At 40.3% G+C, this 21,108-nt stretch overlaps 1 protein-coding gene across 1 annotated transcript in view; it reads right to left on the bottom strand.

The window, feature by feature from the left end:
- The window catches only part of LOC109919852 (regulating synaptic membrane exocytosis protein 1-like), a 424,455-nt gene that overhangs the window by 217,232 nt on the left and 186,115 nt on the right, over positions 1–21,108 (bottom strand). The window contains exons 11-13 of the mRNA XM_048597070.1: positions 15,841–15,971; positions 4,815–4,986; positions 2,395–2,548 (exon numbers count right to left, since the gene is read on the bottom strand). Coding sequence (XP_048453027.1) covers positions 2,395–2,548; positions 4,815–4,986; positions 15,841–15,971 — 457 coding nt within the window. The remainder of the gene's footprint in view (positions 1–2,394; positions 2,549–4,814; positions 4,987–15,840; positions 15,972–21,108) is intronic.

Genomic DNA, 21,108 nt, shown 5'->3' on the forward strand with positions numbered 1-21,108 from the left:
AAAAATCACAATGACCTCCTCAGAAGACAGACATGGGACTTGACTGATAGCGTAACCTTATCATCCAGTAGTTCCCCAGATAGGAGAAACTACGATCTGTTCTTTGGAGCATTCAACATGTCATCAATGATGACAAACAACTCACTGAGACCATCCCTATGGCTCCACTTCTCGCCTTCAAACAGCCGCCTAACCTCAAACAGACCATCATTTGCACCAAACTACCTAACCCTCAGGAGAACAGTGAGCACAACACAACACAACCCTGCTACAGCAACCTCTGCAAGACATGTCAGATCATCAATGTGGATACACCATCACACATGGGAATACCACTCACCACGGTACGCACTCATGTGACTTGGCCAATGTTGTCTACTTCATATGCTGTAGGAAAGGATGTCCAAAGGCATGGTATATTGGTGAAATCATGCAGAGGCTACAACAAAAGATGAATGGACACTGCACACCTATTGCCAGGCAGGAGTGTTCCCTCCCAGGTGGGGAACACTTCAGTGGTCAGGAGCATTCAGCCTTTGATCTTCGGGTAAGTTTCCTCCAATGCGGCCTTTGAGGTACACAACAACACAGAATTGCTGAGCAGAAACTGATAGCCAAGTTCCGTACCCCTGAGGACAGCCTCAACTGTGATCTTGGGTTCATGTCATGGTACATACTAATCCCACCACACTGCTGTGTGTAAAATCTTCTTTACTGTTGTGTTGACACCATCACCTTGATAACTTTGTTATTATCTCTCTACCTTAACTGGTTTGTACAGTGAAATAACTGCAAAGAGGCTGGTATCCCATCAACAAATCACCCTTTATTTAACTTGTGCACAGTACACTGGCTATGGCTAGCCAGCTTGGAGTCAGTCCCCTGAACTGAGGATATTCTAAATCTCCTGGTTATATTGGTTAGCCAGAGCTTTCCTGTTGAACCCAGGTTAACAACCCCAATCAAGGATCTTGTAGTCAACAAGATCCATTTGGATCCAATTACTGCATACAGTTTTGGATTACTTGTTAGTTTTATTAGACCCTTGACATGCAACTCTTATACCTATCATGTTATTCCAGCCATTTGGTTTGTCTCTAGCACCATTTTATTTTTGATTTTTTGCAATTATTAATTGGATCATGTCATCCCTTCACTTGTTATTCAGCTGTTGATACTCTACTCACACTGTTTGACACTTTTGATCTCCTGTAAAGATTTGTTATTCAGCCTGTCGACACTCCACTCACAGCATTTGTACTTATCATTTGGTCTGGCAGCATCTGTGGAGGAGAAAACAGAGTTAACGTTTCAGGTCCGGTGACCCTTCCTCAGAACCAGGTCACGGACCTGAAACATTAACTCTGTTTTCTCCTCCACAGATGCTGCCAGACCTGCTGAGTTTTTCCAGCAACTTTGTTTTTGTTCCTGATTTACAGCATTCGCAGTTCTTTTGGTTTGTATTTATCATTTGAGACTCTTAATTACCTGGAATCTATCTTCATATACATTCTGTGCCTGTGTGCTACCCTCCGCTTCACCTGATGAAGCAGCAGCGCCCCAAAAGCCTGTGATTTCAAATAAACCTGTTGAACTGTAAGCTGGTATCATGTGACTTCTTACTTTGAAACAATGTAGTTGATATATACTTGGATTTTCAGAAACCTTAACAAGGTGCTACATGGGTGATTAATGGAAAAAAAACTATGACATGGGAATGTCCAAAAAGAAGCCTCATAAAACTGACAAATGTACTTATTAGTAAGATCAATATTATTTACTGAGCTTTTATTGACTACTTGATTTTCTAAGTGAAAAACTAATATTTAATTGCTTTCTGAAATAATGAAGTAGTATGCAACACTGAAGTTACACAAGTGTTATTCAATGTGTTTACCTGAAATTCCACAGAACTGGGACACAATTATTTTAAACAGGTTAGATCTATTGTTAAAATAGGAATCACAGATGAACATTAAGTGTTGGGATGCTGTTACCCAAGTGTCTTCTCTTGGATCCCCTAGTTAAACAGTTCTTCAAACATTGCAAGAAATGAATTACAATATTAATAGTCATTTGAAAGTACAAAGCTTGACTATTGCTGATATAAGACATATTTTGTCAAAGTTTTTTTTGTCTTCATTCTGTTAAAAGTTCAAAACCTTCTCCAAAATTTGTCTTTTTTCAGTAATACAATTACATTTCTGATTAGCAAAGAGAAAGTCTCCTTCCCAGGAAAATATAAATATCATTCTATTTTAACGGATTGACTTCAAGAAAATGTCATAGTCAAAGTAGTTCATAATCAATAAAAGAGTTACTGTATTCTATGCTGTGGATTTACTTGAGAAAATAGCCTCAAGTCTGATAAAACTATAGTTACAAACAACCTACTTTGTAGCCTTTTACTAGGACTTTCTCCATGGACATGGCGCCGTGACATGTATGGTGATGGCTGAGGCAACGGTAGAGAAGACACATCGTGCGTCTGAAGTTTGTACCAGTGCGGTTCATCATCCAGCAAAGCCGTCTCTAACTCTATAAGGATCTGCAAAAATGCAAAAGTGTTTACACCACTCTGAAATGTTGCAGGTAAACTGTATGAAAGAGGTGGATAAATAACTAAATGTAGATTATCAACATCATTGTTAGACAATAGTTGAGCCAATTTCCACACAACCAGGGAGAAACCCTTGAAAAAACTGCCCCTTTAGGTAGATTCATTGTTGAAAAAGAAATTGAATGGAGGCTCTGTTGCCCTCTCCATCAATGTAAAAGAGGCTGTGGCACTACTTTGAAGAAACATGCACCAAGGCTTCTTCAACAGAATCTTCCAAACTGATAGCCACTTCATCTAGAAGGACAAGGGAGGCAGTCACATGTCAACACCCTGTCAACTGCAAGTTCCTCTCCAAGCCATTCACCATACTGACTTGAAAATATTTCTTCAGTGACAATAGGTCAGATTCCTGGCACTCCTTTCCTGACAGCATTGTGCACATTCTTCCACCCCAAAGACTGCAGCAATTCAAAAAGGTGACACACTATCACCTCTTCCAGGGCAATTAAGAATGGACAATGAAGCTAATCTAGCTAGTAATACCCACATCCTATTAACAAATTAAAAAAGAACAAGGAAATTATCCCCCATGTCCTGAATGATATTTATCCCTCAATCAAAATTTTTAAAAAAAATCTGATGTGTTAGGAAATTGCTGTTCATAAATTGGCTCCTGTGACTTCTGCATTACAACAGCAAGTACATTTCAAACTGGCTGCAAAGCACTTTTGGGATGCTCAGAAATCCTGGAGGGTGCTGTATAAACACCAGTTTTTCTTTAAATTTCTTTGTCTTCAAACTATTGTTAAGTTTTACGTCATCATTAACAATATTAAACCTCAAAGTCAGAGTCTTCAATTCAATTTTGTTATGTCAATAATCATAATGTATCTCTCTGGAGGGAGTCTCTGCAGTCTCAGACTGAACTCTACAACCATCTCATATCCACATAAATAAAATTATAACCGTTATTAAATAATAACAAGCATTTTATTCCTGTACATCATACCATTAAATCACACTTCTTCAGCACCTCAACTTAGGAGCTTGATCTGAAGGCCTGAGTAAACCCAAAGCACAAAGTAGAATACCACAGCAGCACAGTAACTGCCAGCTTCAATGAAGAGCAGGGTTTGGCCAACAGAGAACATTATGGTCTGGACTTTTGCAGAGTTGTGGAGAGTCTTTGCTATTTCCAAAATTTCACCAGATCTAGATGTCCAACCCTGACTCCTGGCATTTTGATAGCTGGTGGATGGGGGAAGGATTGGGAGGTAGGAAGTGATTCCTGGGCTCGGTTGGGCCATTTTGACTTAACACTGAGTTCATACATTTCCCATTTTCACTGTGGCAAGAGCTTTAACCTGTAGTTTTCTCTTGAACGATGAATAAGGTATCCAAATTGTGAAGCTGTAAAGTTAGTTAAATGTCCTAGCTTTTAGCTGCTGAAAACAAAACTGATTGCCTGTGTCTGAGAGTGAAGAAAACTTCTCGCAATTTCAGTAGAGGTTTATTGACATAAATGCTTTCATTATAACATTATTAATGCTCGATTGCTTTCCACAGCCTATCATTAACACAGTTTTAATTACATCTCAAGGAGTTATTAAAGGTTTATTCGTCTTTGATGTGGGTTTTATAAACAAAGATTTCTTTTTAAATGGAATTCAGTATTTCAGCGGATTCAAATGTATTGAATGGGCACTCATGATTACAAGTATCTTCATGCACAGAAGTCTGAAATAGATATTTACAATGTTTTTTGACTTCATCTCAGCATGGCTCCTGAGATCTGCCCTGCTGGGATAACATTCAAATTGACATGGAGTTCGTAACAGCACAGGTAATGAGCTGACTCCAAGTTGCCACTGGGATAGAAAGAGCCATGGTGATGTGTCGAGGTAGTAGTGGTTGGGCTCGTGGCTGATCTCTGAGAATCCACGTCTACCATACAAAACATTGTGTTTGCTCGATGAGAGTCCTTGACATGTTAAGACAAGAAATACAATGGAAAATCGCTGATTTATTCTTGCTATGAGATCAGATAAAGAGCTTTAGGAAACAGTAAGATAACCTGTTTTTTAAGTGTATTTATGTCTGATTGATGACCAGACCATGCAGATAAGGTGAAGCTGGATACTGATACGTGTTTAAAATTCTCCAGTCACAGCTTCTGAATGTCTGATCATTACCTGGACTGCTTTCAGCATAAATGCATAATAGGAATTGTAACATCTTAAGGTGCATCTTTTACCTCTCCGAGAAATTCACTTTCTTCTTCTTGTACTCGAGGCTGATCCCATAGCGTGATTTCCAACATGCGTTCTCGAAAGTCTCTCCGATGTACATGAGAATAGACAAATGTCTGGTTCCATTTTGGCTCTAAGCTTCTCTTCACGGTTTTGGTCCTCCGTTTACTCTTGTCACTGACCAATAAAATATACAGTTCAATTACTTTGCATTCCCAATGACTTCTTTTTATGAACAATCTCAGTGTAGACCACAATCGAATAACTAAAATATAAAATACAAAACAAGCCAAAACTACAGATTGTTTTACATTTTCTAATTTATAATCTGTCAAATAACCAATTGTGTGTTAAATATATTGTGTAAACAATTGAACTGATTTGCATTTGAAATAAGTTGCCCTAAAGATTTCCAAAACTGAAATGTTTTACTGATTTTGGGATAAAAGATAAAAATCACCATTGCCCAGTTAAGGGATTCATATTCAATTGCCCAGCTTGAGAGCCCTTGTGCCACAGTGGTAATATCTCTATCTCTGAGCCAGGAGACCAGATCAAGTCTCATCTGCCCTTGAGTTTTGTCATAACATCTCTAAACAGGTTGATTAATAAACATCAATCACCCAGTCTCTCTACATCTTTATAAACTGGTAACCCAGCTCTCATTAATTTTAGTTGCTCCTTCACTCTGTTTCATTCTTTGGGTCAACCCGGTGATTAGCAAAGAAGTCTGTTTCAGCACTCTGCCTTGATATTGAGTAAATACTTACCAACGTACCAAGGTCTATCAATTATCAACAATTTGAGATATGTGACAATGGGCTTTATAAATAACTCTGCCCCAAATGCTTACCAGTGAACCTTTTCCATGCCTTACTGCTGCGTGAGACACTGTAACAGTACGTTAAGGATTTCCAGTTACAATGGGTTACAGTCAGAAGTTTGGCAGGAATAAATCATGTACATAAAGCACAAATTGAATGTGGAACTGCCTGTAATATATGAGGAGCAGAAAAGTGAGTTTAAAGTGGCTAACGTAGAAAAATAGCAAAATTGACCTCTCGTCCATTTAGCCAATCAATCCCTCCTGGCATACCTTCCTCATGAGTGAAAAGCACAAACCACACACTCACTATGTGCTCATATCCTGTCAGTGCCATTGCTTTGTTCCACCAATCCAGCCTAATCTTGCATCTCAAATGCTTTTGCCCAGTTGCAATAACCTCTAAATTTTGTTCATTTTATGCAGCCTCATCATTCAATAAGGTAACACCTTTGATTTTGATTTTGACAGATGCCCTGAAATGAACAACTTGTGAGCAGCCAGCACCATGCCTTCTGAATTTCCTGGTGGTCGTATATGTATGCAGCTTATATGAAACAATGATCTTCATGATTAATGCTGGGAAGAAATTTTATAACATAACTCTGTGAGGATTATCCTGCTCTCTCCAATTAGCTTCAATCTAGTACTGATGGTCCCTCATCCTTGAGTCCTCAAATACTGAAAGCAGCCCACTTCTGTCCAACATGTTCCATTCTTTCATTGTGTCTCCTAATGACCCTGTCTCTTCTAAATAAGGATTTACCCCGGCAAATCCTATTTTATTTCTACATGCCCTCATACCAGACATTTTCTGAGTGAATCTGTATTGTACCCTATCCTGACCACAACATTCTGCCTAATATCTCTAAAGTTTGATATTGCCTCATCATTATATCTTGACTTGTACATTCTATTCCTCTTATAAAACATAGAATTTCCATTAGTTTATTGTCCTATGTTTATCAATCTTATAACCACAAACCTGTGTATAAAATTCTCCTACTGTTCCACAACATGGGAGCTAGATTATTGTCTTTGTCTTAGTCAATAATATAAAAATAACTTAGTGTCACTGACTTCCAGTCATCACCTCCATTTACATTACATTCATTTCCTTTTTTCTTTCCCCTTTTTATTCCCTTTCATCATATATATTTCCTACAAACTTCAAATTTCAACAATTTCCTTCAGGGCTAATTCCAAACCATTGACACACATATGAAACAAAGTGAACCGAGAACTGAACCGATCTTCCAACTCATTTTGAAAAATTGTTTCAACATAGTCCTCGGCATTTTAAACCTACTTCATTCTCTTTCTTTGAATTCCCCTCTTCAATCTCCTCTAGTAAACTCACATGCCAAACATGACAAGGGCTTTTCTAAAGTCCACATGTATTACATTTCCTGCATATGCTCTTTTAAAGAAAAAGCTTTGTTTAAACTTTTCTTACAGTTTTAACCTATTTGTCCACTCCATAAACTACTCGTGGCATTCAAACTTGGAAATAAGGACAAGAAAGACACAATATGTGATACGTACTGTGTGGTGAAATTGGACTTGTCTACAAAAAAGACTAATTAATTAACTAACACACTGCTTGGCAAGATATGGCACAGCAAGTCTGGTGCCTGGATTACAGAATATAACAATTTGTGAAAAGAGAAACTGCACCAAGTAAACGTCTCCATCACAAATCATTCTGACTCAGAGTGCTGCTGACAGAGTATCAAGAGTTAGGCACTGAATTTAGGAGGAGAGCATTCAATGCAATAGCTTTTGTGTGCAAAATGTGATAGAGACCAGAAATAGTCAACATGACCACAAAATATTCAGGACTGTGTATTAAACATTCAACATATAACATTTAAGAAAATATATAAGATAAGGGAAAGAGGGAAACCAAAGAGGTGAAGTAGATGTACTTATTCAATATAACAATGGCACTCATGAAAATGGACAGAGCAATCATTAAGATAAAAATAGAATCCATATCAATAGAGAAAAAGATATAAAGGATCCATTATGCTGATGGGTGTAGTCTACAGACTGCATTATAACGGAAGGGAGGTGGATGTAGAAATATGTGGTCAAATTAAGGTAAGGAGCAGAGGTTTATAAGAGATGTGATGGGGGGAGGGTAAGAATTTGGAACTCTCTGCCAGTAAGGGTGGCAGACACAAAAACCCTCATAACAATAAGAATTACTTAGATATGCACTTGTGATGTCAAGGCATACAAGACTTTGGGCAGCATGGTGGCTCACTGGTTGGCACTGCTGCCTCACAGCGCCAGGGACCCGGGTTCAATTTCACCCTCGGACAACAGTCTGTGTGGAGTTGGCACATTCTCCCCATGTCTAAGTGGGTTTCCGCTGGGTGCTTCAGTCTCCTCCCATAATCCAATGTTGCGCAGGCAAGGTGGACTGACCATGCTAAATTGCCTAGTGTTCAGGGATGTGTAGATTAGATGGGTTACAGGGAAAGGGAAGGGGGATGGGTCTGGGTGGGATGCTCTGAGGGTTAGTGTGGACTTGATGGGCTGAAGAGCCTGTTTCCAAACTGTAGGTACTCTATGAACCATCTGCTGGAAAATGGGGTGAAAATAGTTAGGTGCTTGTTTTTGACTGATGCAGACTCAATGTCCAAATGGCATTTTTCTGTGATTTGGATCTCTATGACTCTAAATCAGGAAACTTAAGTTTAAAAACAAAGAATAATAATCCTGGGATTTTTAATGGATATTAACAGGGCAGAAGAAGTACAGAAAGGTTTAAGGGAATGGAGGTCCTACAATGCCTACAGGGCTCCTTCCTAATCCGGAATGTGAAATGCCAAGTTGAAGATTGTCTATGAGATTAGTAATGAGAAATGAACCTGAGCAGGTGGGAGATGTAAAAGTAGTCATTGGTGGCACAGAACGTAAGTATGGCTGAAAACAAGACACATTTATTTGAGCTTTTTTGTTTTATATTCATCAGGACAACTCGCAAGAATACCAATGTTAGGAGAAATCAATATTTATACTGGATGACAATGTTTATTGGTTCGCAATGTTCGCCATGGACAATATAACAATTGATGATGATTGACAGTTAACTGCCAGGCTTCAGTTCAGTTTTAAACCAAACAGGTTGATTCGAATTGGTCAGGGTATTGCCCCAAGAAAATGATCCCATGAAATGCTGTGATCTACTTTGCAGTGTTCAAACGGGTACGGTATGGGATGGACTTTGTAGCTTGGCTTTTCTGGTAGTTAGGACTCATGGCGAGGGGAGGGATGGAAGAAAAGAGTGATTTGGACAATTTCTTTTCTTTTGACTGCTTCTTTTATTTTTGCTTCTGTTTTTAATCCTGTCTTTTCTATACTAAGATGGCACTGGAGAATGGCAACTTTGTACACTTTTTATTGTACTCCTGTACATGACAATATTTTTCTTTCTTTGCATAGAACAGGGCTGTGTGTGTAGTTTCCAGTACATGCCAAACCAGGTATCAGGTGCAGCTTTTGGTACCAGAGGCAATGATAGAAATGGGGCAGAAATATTTTTTAAAAATGTCTTGGAATGTATCAATGAGGTAGAACAGTCAGACATGCGAACATAAGATGAGCAAACAGATGATTACATTTAAAATAAAAAAGGGATACACTGAGTAAACTAAGCAGAATATATTGGTCCAGATAGATTGCATCCTAGTATTTTAAAATACAGGAAAAAAAATTGTGTTAAAACACTGATGGATAGCCAATGCCAATTATATATTTCAGAGGGAAAAGAACATATTCAGGGTGTTACAGACCAATCCATAAAGCATCAGAGGTCAGACAAATAATGGAATCTGTACTAGAGACTAGAAGACCAGCTAAAAACATGAGAAAGATAACAAAAGAGAATCAGCATGGATCTCAAAGGAAAACTCTTGTTTAACCAACCATATTGATTTTTCTTTTCAGGAGGTAACAGAGAAAGTGGATAATGATAATGCATTAGATATAAACCATCCATATTTTACAAAAGGACTCTGATAAGGTGTCCTACAATAGACAAATAAAATGTGGGACTAATGAAATGTTGAGTAATTGTAGGGTTGGGGACAAGTGATAGAACGGATTGCTCGCTAGCTTCAGGGCAGAAAGCAGAAGCTGAGGGGAATTAATCAGTGTCAAAAGGTGGGAGATGCTGATCTACAAGGATTGTCACTGAAAACACTGTTATCATTGTTAACATCAATGATTCAGAATACGGAATGCAAAGCACACTTTCTAAACATGTTGATGATTGGGGATTAGAGGAATAGTTATTACTGCAACAAACTACAGAAGGACATCAATAAACCTGCAGAATTGGCAAATGAAGTACAATATATTTATGAATACATGATACACGAGTTCACCCAAGTCACTCAGAAGAACAGGAATATCATTCATTACATAAAAATCTGAGTCTCGGTGGAGGAGAATAAAGAGATCTTCGATAAAAATACTAGTCACTAAATTTTGCAGCACAGATGAGTGTGCTTATAAAAAAGCTAACCAAGCACCGGGTTTTATTTCTAGAGGAATAGAATGAAAAAGCAGTGATGTTATATTAAACCTGTATCAAACTGGTTTAGACCACACTCACAATACTGCTTGCAAATCTGGTCACTATGTTGTAAAAAGGATATTGAGGCACTGGAGAGGATGTGGAGAAGATTTACAAGAATGATATCATAAATCTGTGGGTTGACAGGCCAGGAAAGGACTGACAGACTGAGAAAAGACCAAATAGAAATCTAAATCTTTGAAAGGTTTTTACATAGAGGACACAGAGAGATTACTTCCTTTTGTGGGGAAGAACGTAACTAGTGAGCACTAATGTAAGAAAGTCTGCAAAAAATCCAATTGGGATTTCTGAGGAACATTCTTTACCCAAAGTGAATGTGCAACTCAGTACTGTAGGGAGTGTTGATGGGAATAGCAGTGATACATATTGGAAAGCTAGGTAAACATAGAAGGGAGAAGGTAATATATTAAGATAAAAGTTGGGAGAAAGTTTCATGGAATGGTCTTTTTATCTGCCTTAATTACCTAGAAAACTGACACTTTTACCCCAATCCCACAGGGGGATGGAAGAATGGGATAAGTGTGGACATCTTGGAGGGTTATGGGAGGTTACAGAGATCATGACAGGCACGGTCACAAAGTAATTGAAATTAAGGATGAAAGTTGTAAAATTAAGCCATTGCCAATGAAGTTCAATGATCATGAGTGCTAGGGGAATGGAGCTTACTGTGATATTAAAACACAGGCAGAGCTTTGGATAGCCTCATCTTTATGGAAGATAGGTTTTCAGAGACCAACTTGGAGTCTCTATCTCTAATCCAGTCCAGAGACAACAAAGGCACAGATGAGAAAGTGACTAGCTGGGTGATGTTAAAGGTAGAAATAGGAGATTGTAATCATGTCACAAGCATGAAATCAGAATCTCTCTCTCAGGGACAAGCCAACACATTACTTTATTTCATTAGAATCTATAGGATCTGGGGAAGCTACAGAAAGCTGCAGCTAGTTGCAACATTTTCCTGACTGAGATCAAACGACAGAACAATACCATATCCTATAAACAGGTAAAGCCAGGTTTGTTCAAAAAAAGGAATCAATTATTTTGTATTCAGATCAGGATGTGGGCATCACTGGCTGGGCCAGTATTTGTTACTCAACACTAATTTTGCGAAGGTGGTGGTGGTAAGCTGCCTATTTGAATCACTGATTGAGAATACAGGAGGTATGGTTAGTAAGTTTGCAGATTAAACCAGGGTGGTATAGTGAAGAAGACTGCGAAGAAGGCTATCTCAGAGTACAGCAGGACCTTGATCAGATGGGCCAGTGGGCCAATAACTGGCTGATGGAGTTTAATTTATACGAATGCAAGGTTTTGCATTTTGGTTAGGCAAAAGCAGGCAAGACTTATACAGTTAATGGTCAGGCTCTGGGCTGTGTTGTTGAATAGAGGGACCGGTTCATAGTTCCTTGAAAATGGAGTCACAGGCAGACAGGGTAGTGAAGGTGGCATTTGGCATGCTTGCCTTCATTGGTCAGGGCATTGAGTATAGGAGTTGGGATGTCATGTTTTGTGGCTGTACAAGACACTTTTGTGAGGCCAACACTGGAATATTGGGTATAATTCTGGTCACTCTGCTATAGGAAGGATATTGTTAAACTAGAAATGGTACAGAAAAAATTTACAAGGATGTTGCCAGAACTGAAAGGTTTAAGTTATAACAGGAGGCTGAATAGGGTGGGACTTCTTCCCTGGAGCATTGGAGACTGAGGTGTAACCTTCTAGAGATTTCTAAAACAGTGAGGGCCATAAATAAAGTGTATAGCCAAGGTCTTTTCCCGAGGGTAGGGGAGTCAAAATCTAGATGGCATAGGTTTAAAGTGAAAGAGGAAAGATTTAAAAGGGACCTGAGGGGCAATTTTTTCACAAAGATGTTGGTGCTAGTATGGAATGAGCTGCCAGAGGAACTGGTAGGGGCGGGTACAATTACAACAGACATTTTTTTAATTAAAAGACATTTGGACAGGTACGTGCATAGGAAAGGTTTACAGGATACGGGCCAAATGCAGGCAAATGGGACTAGTTCAATGTAGGGTGCCTGGTTGGCATGGATGAGTGGGCCAAAGGGTCTGTTTCCATGCTGAATTACTCTATGACTCAACGTCGTTCAGGAGGAAGTTCCAAAGTTTTGACCAACTGAAGGAATGACAACATATTTCCACTTTAGGATGGTGAGTGGCTTGGAAGAGATCTTGTAGGTAGTGGTATTCCCACGTATCTGCTGGCCTATCTTTCTATATGGCTACTCTTGTGGGTTTGAAAAGTGATAAGAAGCCTTGGTAAATTTTTGCAGTGTATCTCGTAGGAGGTACACTCTGCTGCAACTGAGCATTGTTAGTGCAGGGAGTGGATATTCGTAGATGTGGTGCCTATCAAAAAAGTGACCTGCTTTGTCCTGGCTCTGTTGAGTTTCTTGAGTGTTGCTGGAGCTGCACTCTTCCAGCTAAGTAGGGAATATTCCATCAGACACATAACAGTCCATTTGGAACAACTTCTGCTCATTCATGTGTTTCAAATGTCGGCATCATTTAGAAACATGAAGGAGAACAAGAGAGAAAAAAATGTCTTAATTAACAAAAGCTGGACTCAAGGTCCTCTCAGCCCCATTCTTCCCTTCCATAGTATACTGAAGCATCTTCCTTCAGTAGGTGAATTAAAGAATCTTTAATGTATTAAAGGATAAGGTGGGTCATGTTGTGGACAGTGTGGAGGGCTGTTCTAGGTTACAAAGGGACATTGATAGAATGCAGAGCTGGGCTGAGAAGTGGCAGATGGAGTTTAACCCTGAAAAGTGTGAGGTGATTCATTTTGGAAGGACAAACTTGAAAGCAGAATACAGGGTTAATGGAAAGATTCTTGGCAGTGTGGAGGAGCAGAGGGATCTTGGGGTTCAGGTTCACAGTTCCCTGAAAGCTGCAACCCAGGTGGATAGAGTTGTTAAGAAGGCGTATGGTGTGTTAGCTTTCATTAATAGAGGGATTGAGTTCAAAAGCCGTGAAGTTATGCTCCAGCTATACAAAAGCCTGGTTCGGCCACATCTGGAGTATTGTGTCCAGTTCTGGTCACCTCATTACAGGAAAGATGTGGAAGCGTTGGAAAAGGTGCAGAGGAGATTTACCAGGAAGTTGCCTGGAATGGAGGTAAGGTCTTACGAGGAAAGGTTGAGAGAGCTAGGGCTTTTCTCTTTAGAACGACGAAGGATGAGAGGTGGCTTGATAGAGGTGTACAAAATGATCAGAGGTACAGATAGAGTAGACAGCCAGAGACTTTCTCCCAGGGTGGAGGTAGCTTTTACGAGGGGACATAGTTTTAAAGTGAAAGGAGGTAGATATCGGGGAGACGTCAGAGGTAGGTTCTTTACTCAGAGAGTGCTAGGGGCGTGGAATGCATTGCCGGAGAGGGTAGTGGAGTCGGCCTCAGTAGGGGCATTTAAGCGGCTATTAGATAGGCATATGGACGATAGTATAAGGTAGCGGTGGAGGTTAGATAGACCTTAGGTTTCGGGTAAAAGTTCAGCACAACATCGTGGGCCAAAGGGCCTGTACTGTGCTGTACTGTTCTATGTTCTAAGGCTTCAATCTGGAATAAAATACATTCATTGGGGTTGCTCTTGTTAGAAGAGAAGTTATGAATTGATTTGATAGAGATATCTAAAATAATAAACGGTTTCTGATACAGTAAATAATGAGAAGTAGTTTTCAATGGCTGGATGGTGGGTAATCAGAGATTGAATTTGACTGGCTAAAGAATCAGCGGTGATATGAGAAGGAATTTTTTATATAACAAGTTGTTCAGATTTCAAATGTATCACCTAATTGTGAGGTGGACATAATCACTCTGTTTTCAAAATGGAACTGGATAAATACATGAATGATATATTTCAAGTACATAGGGAAAAAGTCTGAAACGAACTGGATTAGTTTCAAAATGACAGGTGCAGGTGGATGGCCCAAATGGCCTCCTTCTTTGCTACACAATTCTATGATTTATAAAATTATACCTTACACTTCAGGTTAAATTTTCTCAGGCTGTGTGATCAAGCTTATGTGTGATAGTCGCAATGTCACAGTTGCACATTAACAGAGACGAAAAGGTGTTCCGGAGGAACTGATTTGGGGAAAAGTAATTATGTGACATATAGCGAGTTTCCATTATATATGGGAAGACCACTGGCTCACTTCCAAGGACATGTTCTGTTTTACACTAACAAAAATGACTAATTTTGCTGAAAAGGGATATGACTTCGAAGCTTTTCAACTTGCGTTCATCAAGACAAATGCAACAATACCATCACGTCAACTTATGCTTCAAGGGAACTAGCTGTTGATTGGTTGGTAATTCAACTCTGATTGGCTGAGGTCTTGCCATGGAATTCAAAACTCCAAAATAATTCAAAAGGTATAAGGTTTGAAAACGTTCCTTTTGTTTGCAGAGAACAAGGCCCTACAAATGATGCCTCAGAATGAGGTGTCCAAATCAGAATATTGCTATGAAAACAAGAACTTTTTTGACAGGTACGCTTTAAAAGGCTTGCCACCTGAGTGGATGATTATTTATTTCACGAGCATTTCAAATTCCTTCCTATGTTGTTATGGGGCTGATGAGTTCTGTCCATGGTGGATACGTGTAAATAGATATGGAAGATGTATGAAAGCATGAGAGGTGTATCAGGAGATAAAGGAGGCATGGAGGAGGCATGGGGTTATCAAGAATACATGACATTGGGCCCTAAAGGAGAATCTCCTCTCTCAACATAAATTACTACTTTCAATACAAATTACTATGACTTCTAATGATTTAATGAGTGACAGTAATGTTCAGGTCATGATGATTTGATGCTGCTTACTTTCCTTTCACTGAGAAGGTTTGGGGAAAGTGAGTGCTCATACTCTGACAGTGCCTAATTTATAATGTTGGTTCCAAAAGGAGTAATACAATCAAAGTCCTTGTTTTTTTATGAGGAGAGAAAGCAGTAGTCAATTTATTACTACCAATGACCTCCCTGTTTTGTATAACTAAAGCATATAGGCTTCATATACAGAGGCATTAAATACAAAAGTGGGAGACGTATGTTGAATTTATAAAGCTTTGGGGGACAAATGTGAGGAAGAACTTTTTCAATGTAATAAATGGCAATGATGTGGAACTTGTGGCTCATGACAGTGGTAGAAGGGCTGACAATCAATGATTTCGAAAGGAAATTGGATCGGCATATGAAGGAAATAAATTTTACAGAGTGGGTTAACAGAAATTTACAGACAACCAGAAGACTTGATAGCCTGAATGGCCTCCTTCTGTGTCATAAATGACTCTTACATATAATTGTAGACCTAGCATTTTGTACAGAGTACCTGGCAGCTTAGCAGCAATTAATGTTACTCAGTGGTGGAGTGACAATTCATGTGTAGGCCTAACTGCCTCATGATTTACAATACATACGTCCAGATGCTGCATCAACCATTCTGCATTTGGAACCAGATAAGAAATGAACTTCAGCTTCTCTGAAATCATGTAGATGCTCATATCCTGACTGCTCAGCTAAACAAAAGAAGAGTAAAATTAAGTCAGAGAGAACTGTTAGAAAGTGATTTTTGATCTTCACCTTCGATCTGGAAGGAAGTACATTTTTACATAGGGATTCCTGGGCCGACCATCCACTCGGGAAGGAAGCTCCGTGGCTTGTAACACATTAACTATCAGCTGGTGGCCAACTTTATCGTACCAAAGTTTCACCTGTGAAAATAATGCATCCTTTGAACTCCATAAAAATTGTGGAAATCGTAGTGCTTAATTAACATCATATAGCAAATGAAGAGTCAAATCTGCAGTAAATGTCAAAAACCTTGGTGGCAGAAGTTCTGCATTCTCAATGTGTTCTCAACTGATGGAAAATATCTTTTGCTACTGTATAGACCTTGACTCAGATCAGTTACTTAACTAGAATGTGGTCTTTAGGAAGCGTTGAAATACATGTTTTGCCAGACTGTCTGAGGCCATTTCTCTTAATTCACTTGATTAAACGAGTCAACCCTAATTTCAGAATCTTACTCTATGCTGATCTGAAAACAAGCAAATGAGTCTACTACTGAAGGGAACACTCCTGAGCTTGGTGACAAGGGGTACCAACTCATGTACGTGACACACGTTTCCTGCCTTGGTTGGCATGTAAACAAATTTCTTTAAAATTGGTTGAATCTTCAATAGCAAATAGGGCAACTGCATCCTGAAGTCCTACATCCATAATTTTACAGCTATCATACTTTTCCAATCCCTCACTTCAGAGGTGCAGCCTCTTACCAGGTGCAACAGTCCTCTGGTAAAATTGTCTTAACAGACATGTTTTCTGTTTGTTCCCAATTCAGTTTGTACCTGAATCGCTCATGGAGTGACTTTCTGACAGCAGTCAGAAACCAAGAGTTGCGGTTGATTTTTCACTTCCATGACCTGGTAAGAGAACTGCAGAATCTTGGAGGAGGAAAGGATGACAAGTGAACTCATACAGACCAGGGTTCAAAGTTGGGGCCTTCCCATCTACAAGGACTGAAACCTCTCTGTTGAAATGATTTAGGTGCTGATGAGATGATACCTTTACTCATTCAGTCAGCCGAGGAGCGGTGCAGAAGTTTTTTTAAAACAAAGCATATAGTAAGCATTTAGTACTTAAAATGAGTGCAGTGCCAGATGTATTACACACCAGGTATTTCTTCCTTTCCTTCATGCACTGATTCATGCTGTACTCAGGACAATAAGTCTTCTCACGCACAAGTCAATGCCATCTGTGACCAATCACCACTATAAGCTGCCGAGAGTTGTGTAATGGTGACCAGTTCGCTAGATGGCTAGTGTGTTGTTCAAATTAATGCCACAAGTGTAGGTTCAATTCTCAATCTAGCCAAGGGAGATTTGGGACTCATCTTGTGATCATAACTCTGAAAGAAGAAGGCAATAGTAAACCACAGAATGACAGAAACTTTCCAGGCCTCTCTGAGCACAGACGCAAACCTGGGGAGTTTAGAGGATCGTAAATATGGCACCATTGTCATATTGGTTAGCACGGGGCAGGGGTGGGAACCAATGCAAAGGTGAATCGACTGAAAGGGAACTAGAGAATAGAGCCAGTAAGACTCAAAGGAAGAGCAAGCAGGGTGTGGTTGCTGATCAAAGTGGATCTGGTGGACTGAAGTGCGTCTGTTTCAATGCAAGAAGTGTAACAGGTAAGGCAGATGAAATTAGAGCTTGGATTAGTACTTGGAGCTATGATGTTGTTGCTATTACAGAGGCTTGGTTAAGGGAGAGACAGGATTGGCAGCTTAACGTTCTAGGATACAGAAGTTTCAGGTGGGATAGAGGGGAATATAAAAGGGTTGGGGGAGTTGCACTACTTGTTAAGGAGCCTATCAGAGCTGTACTGCAGGAGGACACCTTGGATGGCTCATACAGCGAGGCAATATGGGTTGAGCTCAGTAACAGGAAGGGCGCAATCACAATGTTTGACATTTATATAGGCCTCCCAACAGCCAGCAGGAAATAGAAGAACAGATATGCAGGGAGATTTTGACAAGATGTAAAAGTAACAGAGTTGTTGTCGTGGGTGATTTTAACTTCCCATATATTGATTGAGATTCACTTAGTGCTTAGGGCTCGGATGGGGCAGAGTTTGTAAGGAGCATCCAGGAGGGCTTCTTGAAACAGTATGTAGATACTCCAACTAGGAAAGGGGCCGTACTGGACCTAGTATTGAGGAATGAGCCAGGCCAGGTGGTCGACGTCTCAGTAGGTGAGCAGCGCAGGAACTGTGATCACAATTCAGTAAGCTATAAAGTACTGATGGATAAAGGTAGGTGTAGTTGTCAGGTGAAGGTGCTAAACTGGGGAAGGCTAATTACAACAATATTAGGCAGGAACTGAAGAATATAGATTGGACGCAGATGTTTGAGGGCAAATCAACAAATGGTATGTGGGAGGCTTTCAAGTGTAAGTTGCTGGGAACTCAGGACCGGCACGTGCCTTTAAGGATGAAGGATAAGTATGGCAAGTTTAGGGAATCTTGGATAACGAGAGATATTGTGAGTCTAATCAAAAAGAAAAAGGAAGCATTTATCAAGTGTAGGAGGCTGGGAATACATGAAGCAAGGGTGGAATATAAGGAAAGTCGAAAGAAACTTAAGCAAGAAGTCAGGGGGGCTGAAAGGGGTCATGAAACGTCATTGGCCAACAGGATTAAGGAAAATCCCAAGGCTTTTTATACATATATAAAGAACACGAGAGTAGCCAGGCAGAGGGTTGGCCCACCCAAGGACAGGGAAAGGAATTTATGTGTGGAGCCAGAGGAAATGGGAGAGGTATTAAATGAGTACTTTGCATCAGTATTCACCATAGAGAAGGACTTGGTGGATGATGAGTCTGGAGAAGGGTGTGTAGATAGTTTGGGTCATGTTGAGATCAAAAGGGAGGAGGTATTGGGGGTCTTGAAAAACATTAAAGGTAGACAAGTCCCCAGGGCCTAATGGGATATACCCTAGAATACTGAGAGAGGCAACGGAGGAAATTGCTGGGGCCTTGAGGGAAATCTTTGTATCCTTACTGGCTACAGGGGAGGTCCCAGAGGATTGGCAAATAGCCAATGTTATTCCTTTGTTTAAGGGTGGCAGGGATAATCCAGCTAATTACCGGCTTGTGAGCCTTACGTCAGTGGTAGGGAAAGTATTGGAGAGGATTCTTGCGACAGGACTTACTCCCACTTGGAAATCAATGGGCGTATTAGCGAGAGGCAACGCAGTTTTGTGAAGCGGGGTTGCGTCTCACTAACTTGGTTGAGGTTTTTGAGGAAGTGACAAAGATGATTGATGAGGGTAGGGCAGTGGATGTTGTCTACATGGACTTCAGTAAGGCCTTTGACAAGGTCCCTCATGGCCGGCTGATACAGAAGGTAAAGTCACATGGGGTCAGCGGTGGGCTTGCAAGATAGATAAAAAACTGGCTCGGTCATAGAAGACAAAGGGTAGCAGTGGAAGGGTGCATTTCTGAATGGAAGGCTGTGACTAGTGGTATTCCTCAGGGATCAGTGTTGAGACCTTTGCTGTCTGTAATATATATAAATGATTTGGACGAGAATATAACTGGTCTGATTAGTAAGTTTGCTGACGGCACAAAGGTTGGTGGAATTGCGGATAGTGATGAGGACCGTCAAAGGATACAGCAGTTGGTGACTTGGGCAGAGAGATGGCAGATGGAGTTTAATCTGGAAAAATGTGAGGTTATGCATTTTGGAAGGTCTAATCCAGATGGAAAATATACAGTAAATGGCAGAGCCCTAAAGAGTACTGATAGGCAGAGGAATCTGGGTGTACAGGTACACAGGTCACTGAAAGTGGTAACGCAGGTGGAAAAGGTAGTCAACAAGGTATACGGCATGCTTGCCTTCATCGGCCGGGGCACTGAGTTTAAAAATTGGCAGGTAACGTTGCAGCTTTATAGAACCTTAGTTAGGCTGCATTAGTTAGGCGACCTGATAGAGGTGTACAAGATTATGAAGGGCATGGACAGACTGAACAGTCAGAAGCTTTTTCCCAGGTGGAAGAGTCAGTTACCAGGGGCCATGGATTTAAGGTGCGAGGGGCAAGGTTTAAAGGCGATGTACGAGGCAAGCGTTTTCATACAGAAGATGGTGGGTGCCTGGAACTCACTGCAGGGGGAGGTAGTGGAAGCAGATACTATAGTGACTTTTAAAGGGCGTCTTGACAAATGAACAGGATGTGAAGAGGGGGATACGGTCCCTGGAAGGGTAGGGGGTTTTAGTTGTGATGGGCAGCATGTCGGTGCAGGCTTGGAGGGCCGAAGGGCTTGTTCCTGTACTGTAATTTTCTTTGTTTAAGAAAGGGGGCAAAGGATAACCCAGGAAACTACAGACCTGACAGCTTGACATCAATAGTGGGAAAACTGATGGAGGTCATAATACAGGCTAAGGTAAATATACACTTAGAGAAATATACATTAATACTAGACAGTCAACATAGCTTTGTCAAGGACACATCATGTCTGACCAATTTAATTGAGTTTTTCAAGCAGTTTATGATGGTAGTGCTGTAGATGTTGTATTTTTAGACTTTCAGAAAGTATTTGACATTGTTCCACAAGGCAGGTTGGCAGGCAAATTAGAAATATTTGGGATTGGTGGATCCTTGGCAGCATGGATTAGAATATCGATTGAATATCAATTAGAATTCGATGATAGTATAACGTAGTGGTGGAGGTTAGACAGACCTTAGGTTTCGGTTAAAAGTTCGGCACAACATCGTGGGCCAAAGGGTCTGTACTGTGCTGTACTGTTCTATGTTCTAGAAGTTAGATAAGATAGGAGGAAGTGAGGGTTGATATAGATGGGCATTTCTCAGATTGGAAATGAGTTGAAAGTGGTGTTCCCCGGGGATTGGTGTTGGGACTCTTGCTTTTTCTTATTTATTTAAATTATTTGGAGATGGGCAAATTTTCTAAATTTCTAAGCTAGGGCAAATAGTGAAATGTGAGGATGATGCTGAGTGTATTTAGAGGGACATTGACAAGTTGGCGAAATGGACAGACACCTTGCAGATGAACTTCAATGCAGAGAAATGTTAGCTAATGTATTTTGGTAGAAGAAACATAAAGAGAAAATACAGGCTCAGTGATACAACACTGAGGAGAGTACAGGAGCAGAGGGACTTCAGAGTTTATGTGGATGATTCTCTGAAGGTAGCCAGGCAAGGTGAAACAGTTCTTAGGAAGGCTTATGGGATCCCTAGTTTTGTAAATAGAGGCATAGAGCATAAAAGCAAGGAAGCGATGCTAGACCTCTACAAATCATTGGCCAGACCACATTTGGAGTATAGTG

Source organism: Rhincodon typus, chromosome 5 (assembly GCF_021869965.1).
Source record: "Rhincodon typus isolate 14 chromosome 5, sRhiTyp1.1, whole genome shotgun sequence".
Lineage (NCBI taxonomy): Eukaryota > Metazoa > Chordata > Chondrichthyes > Orectolobiformes > Rhincodontidae > Rhincodon > Rhincodon typus.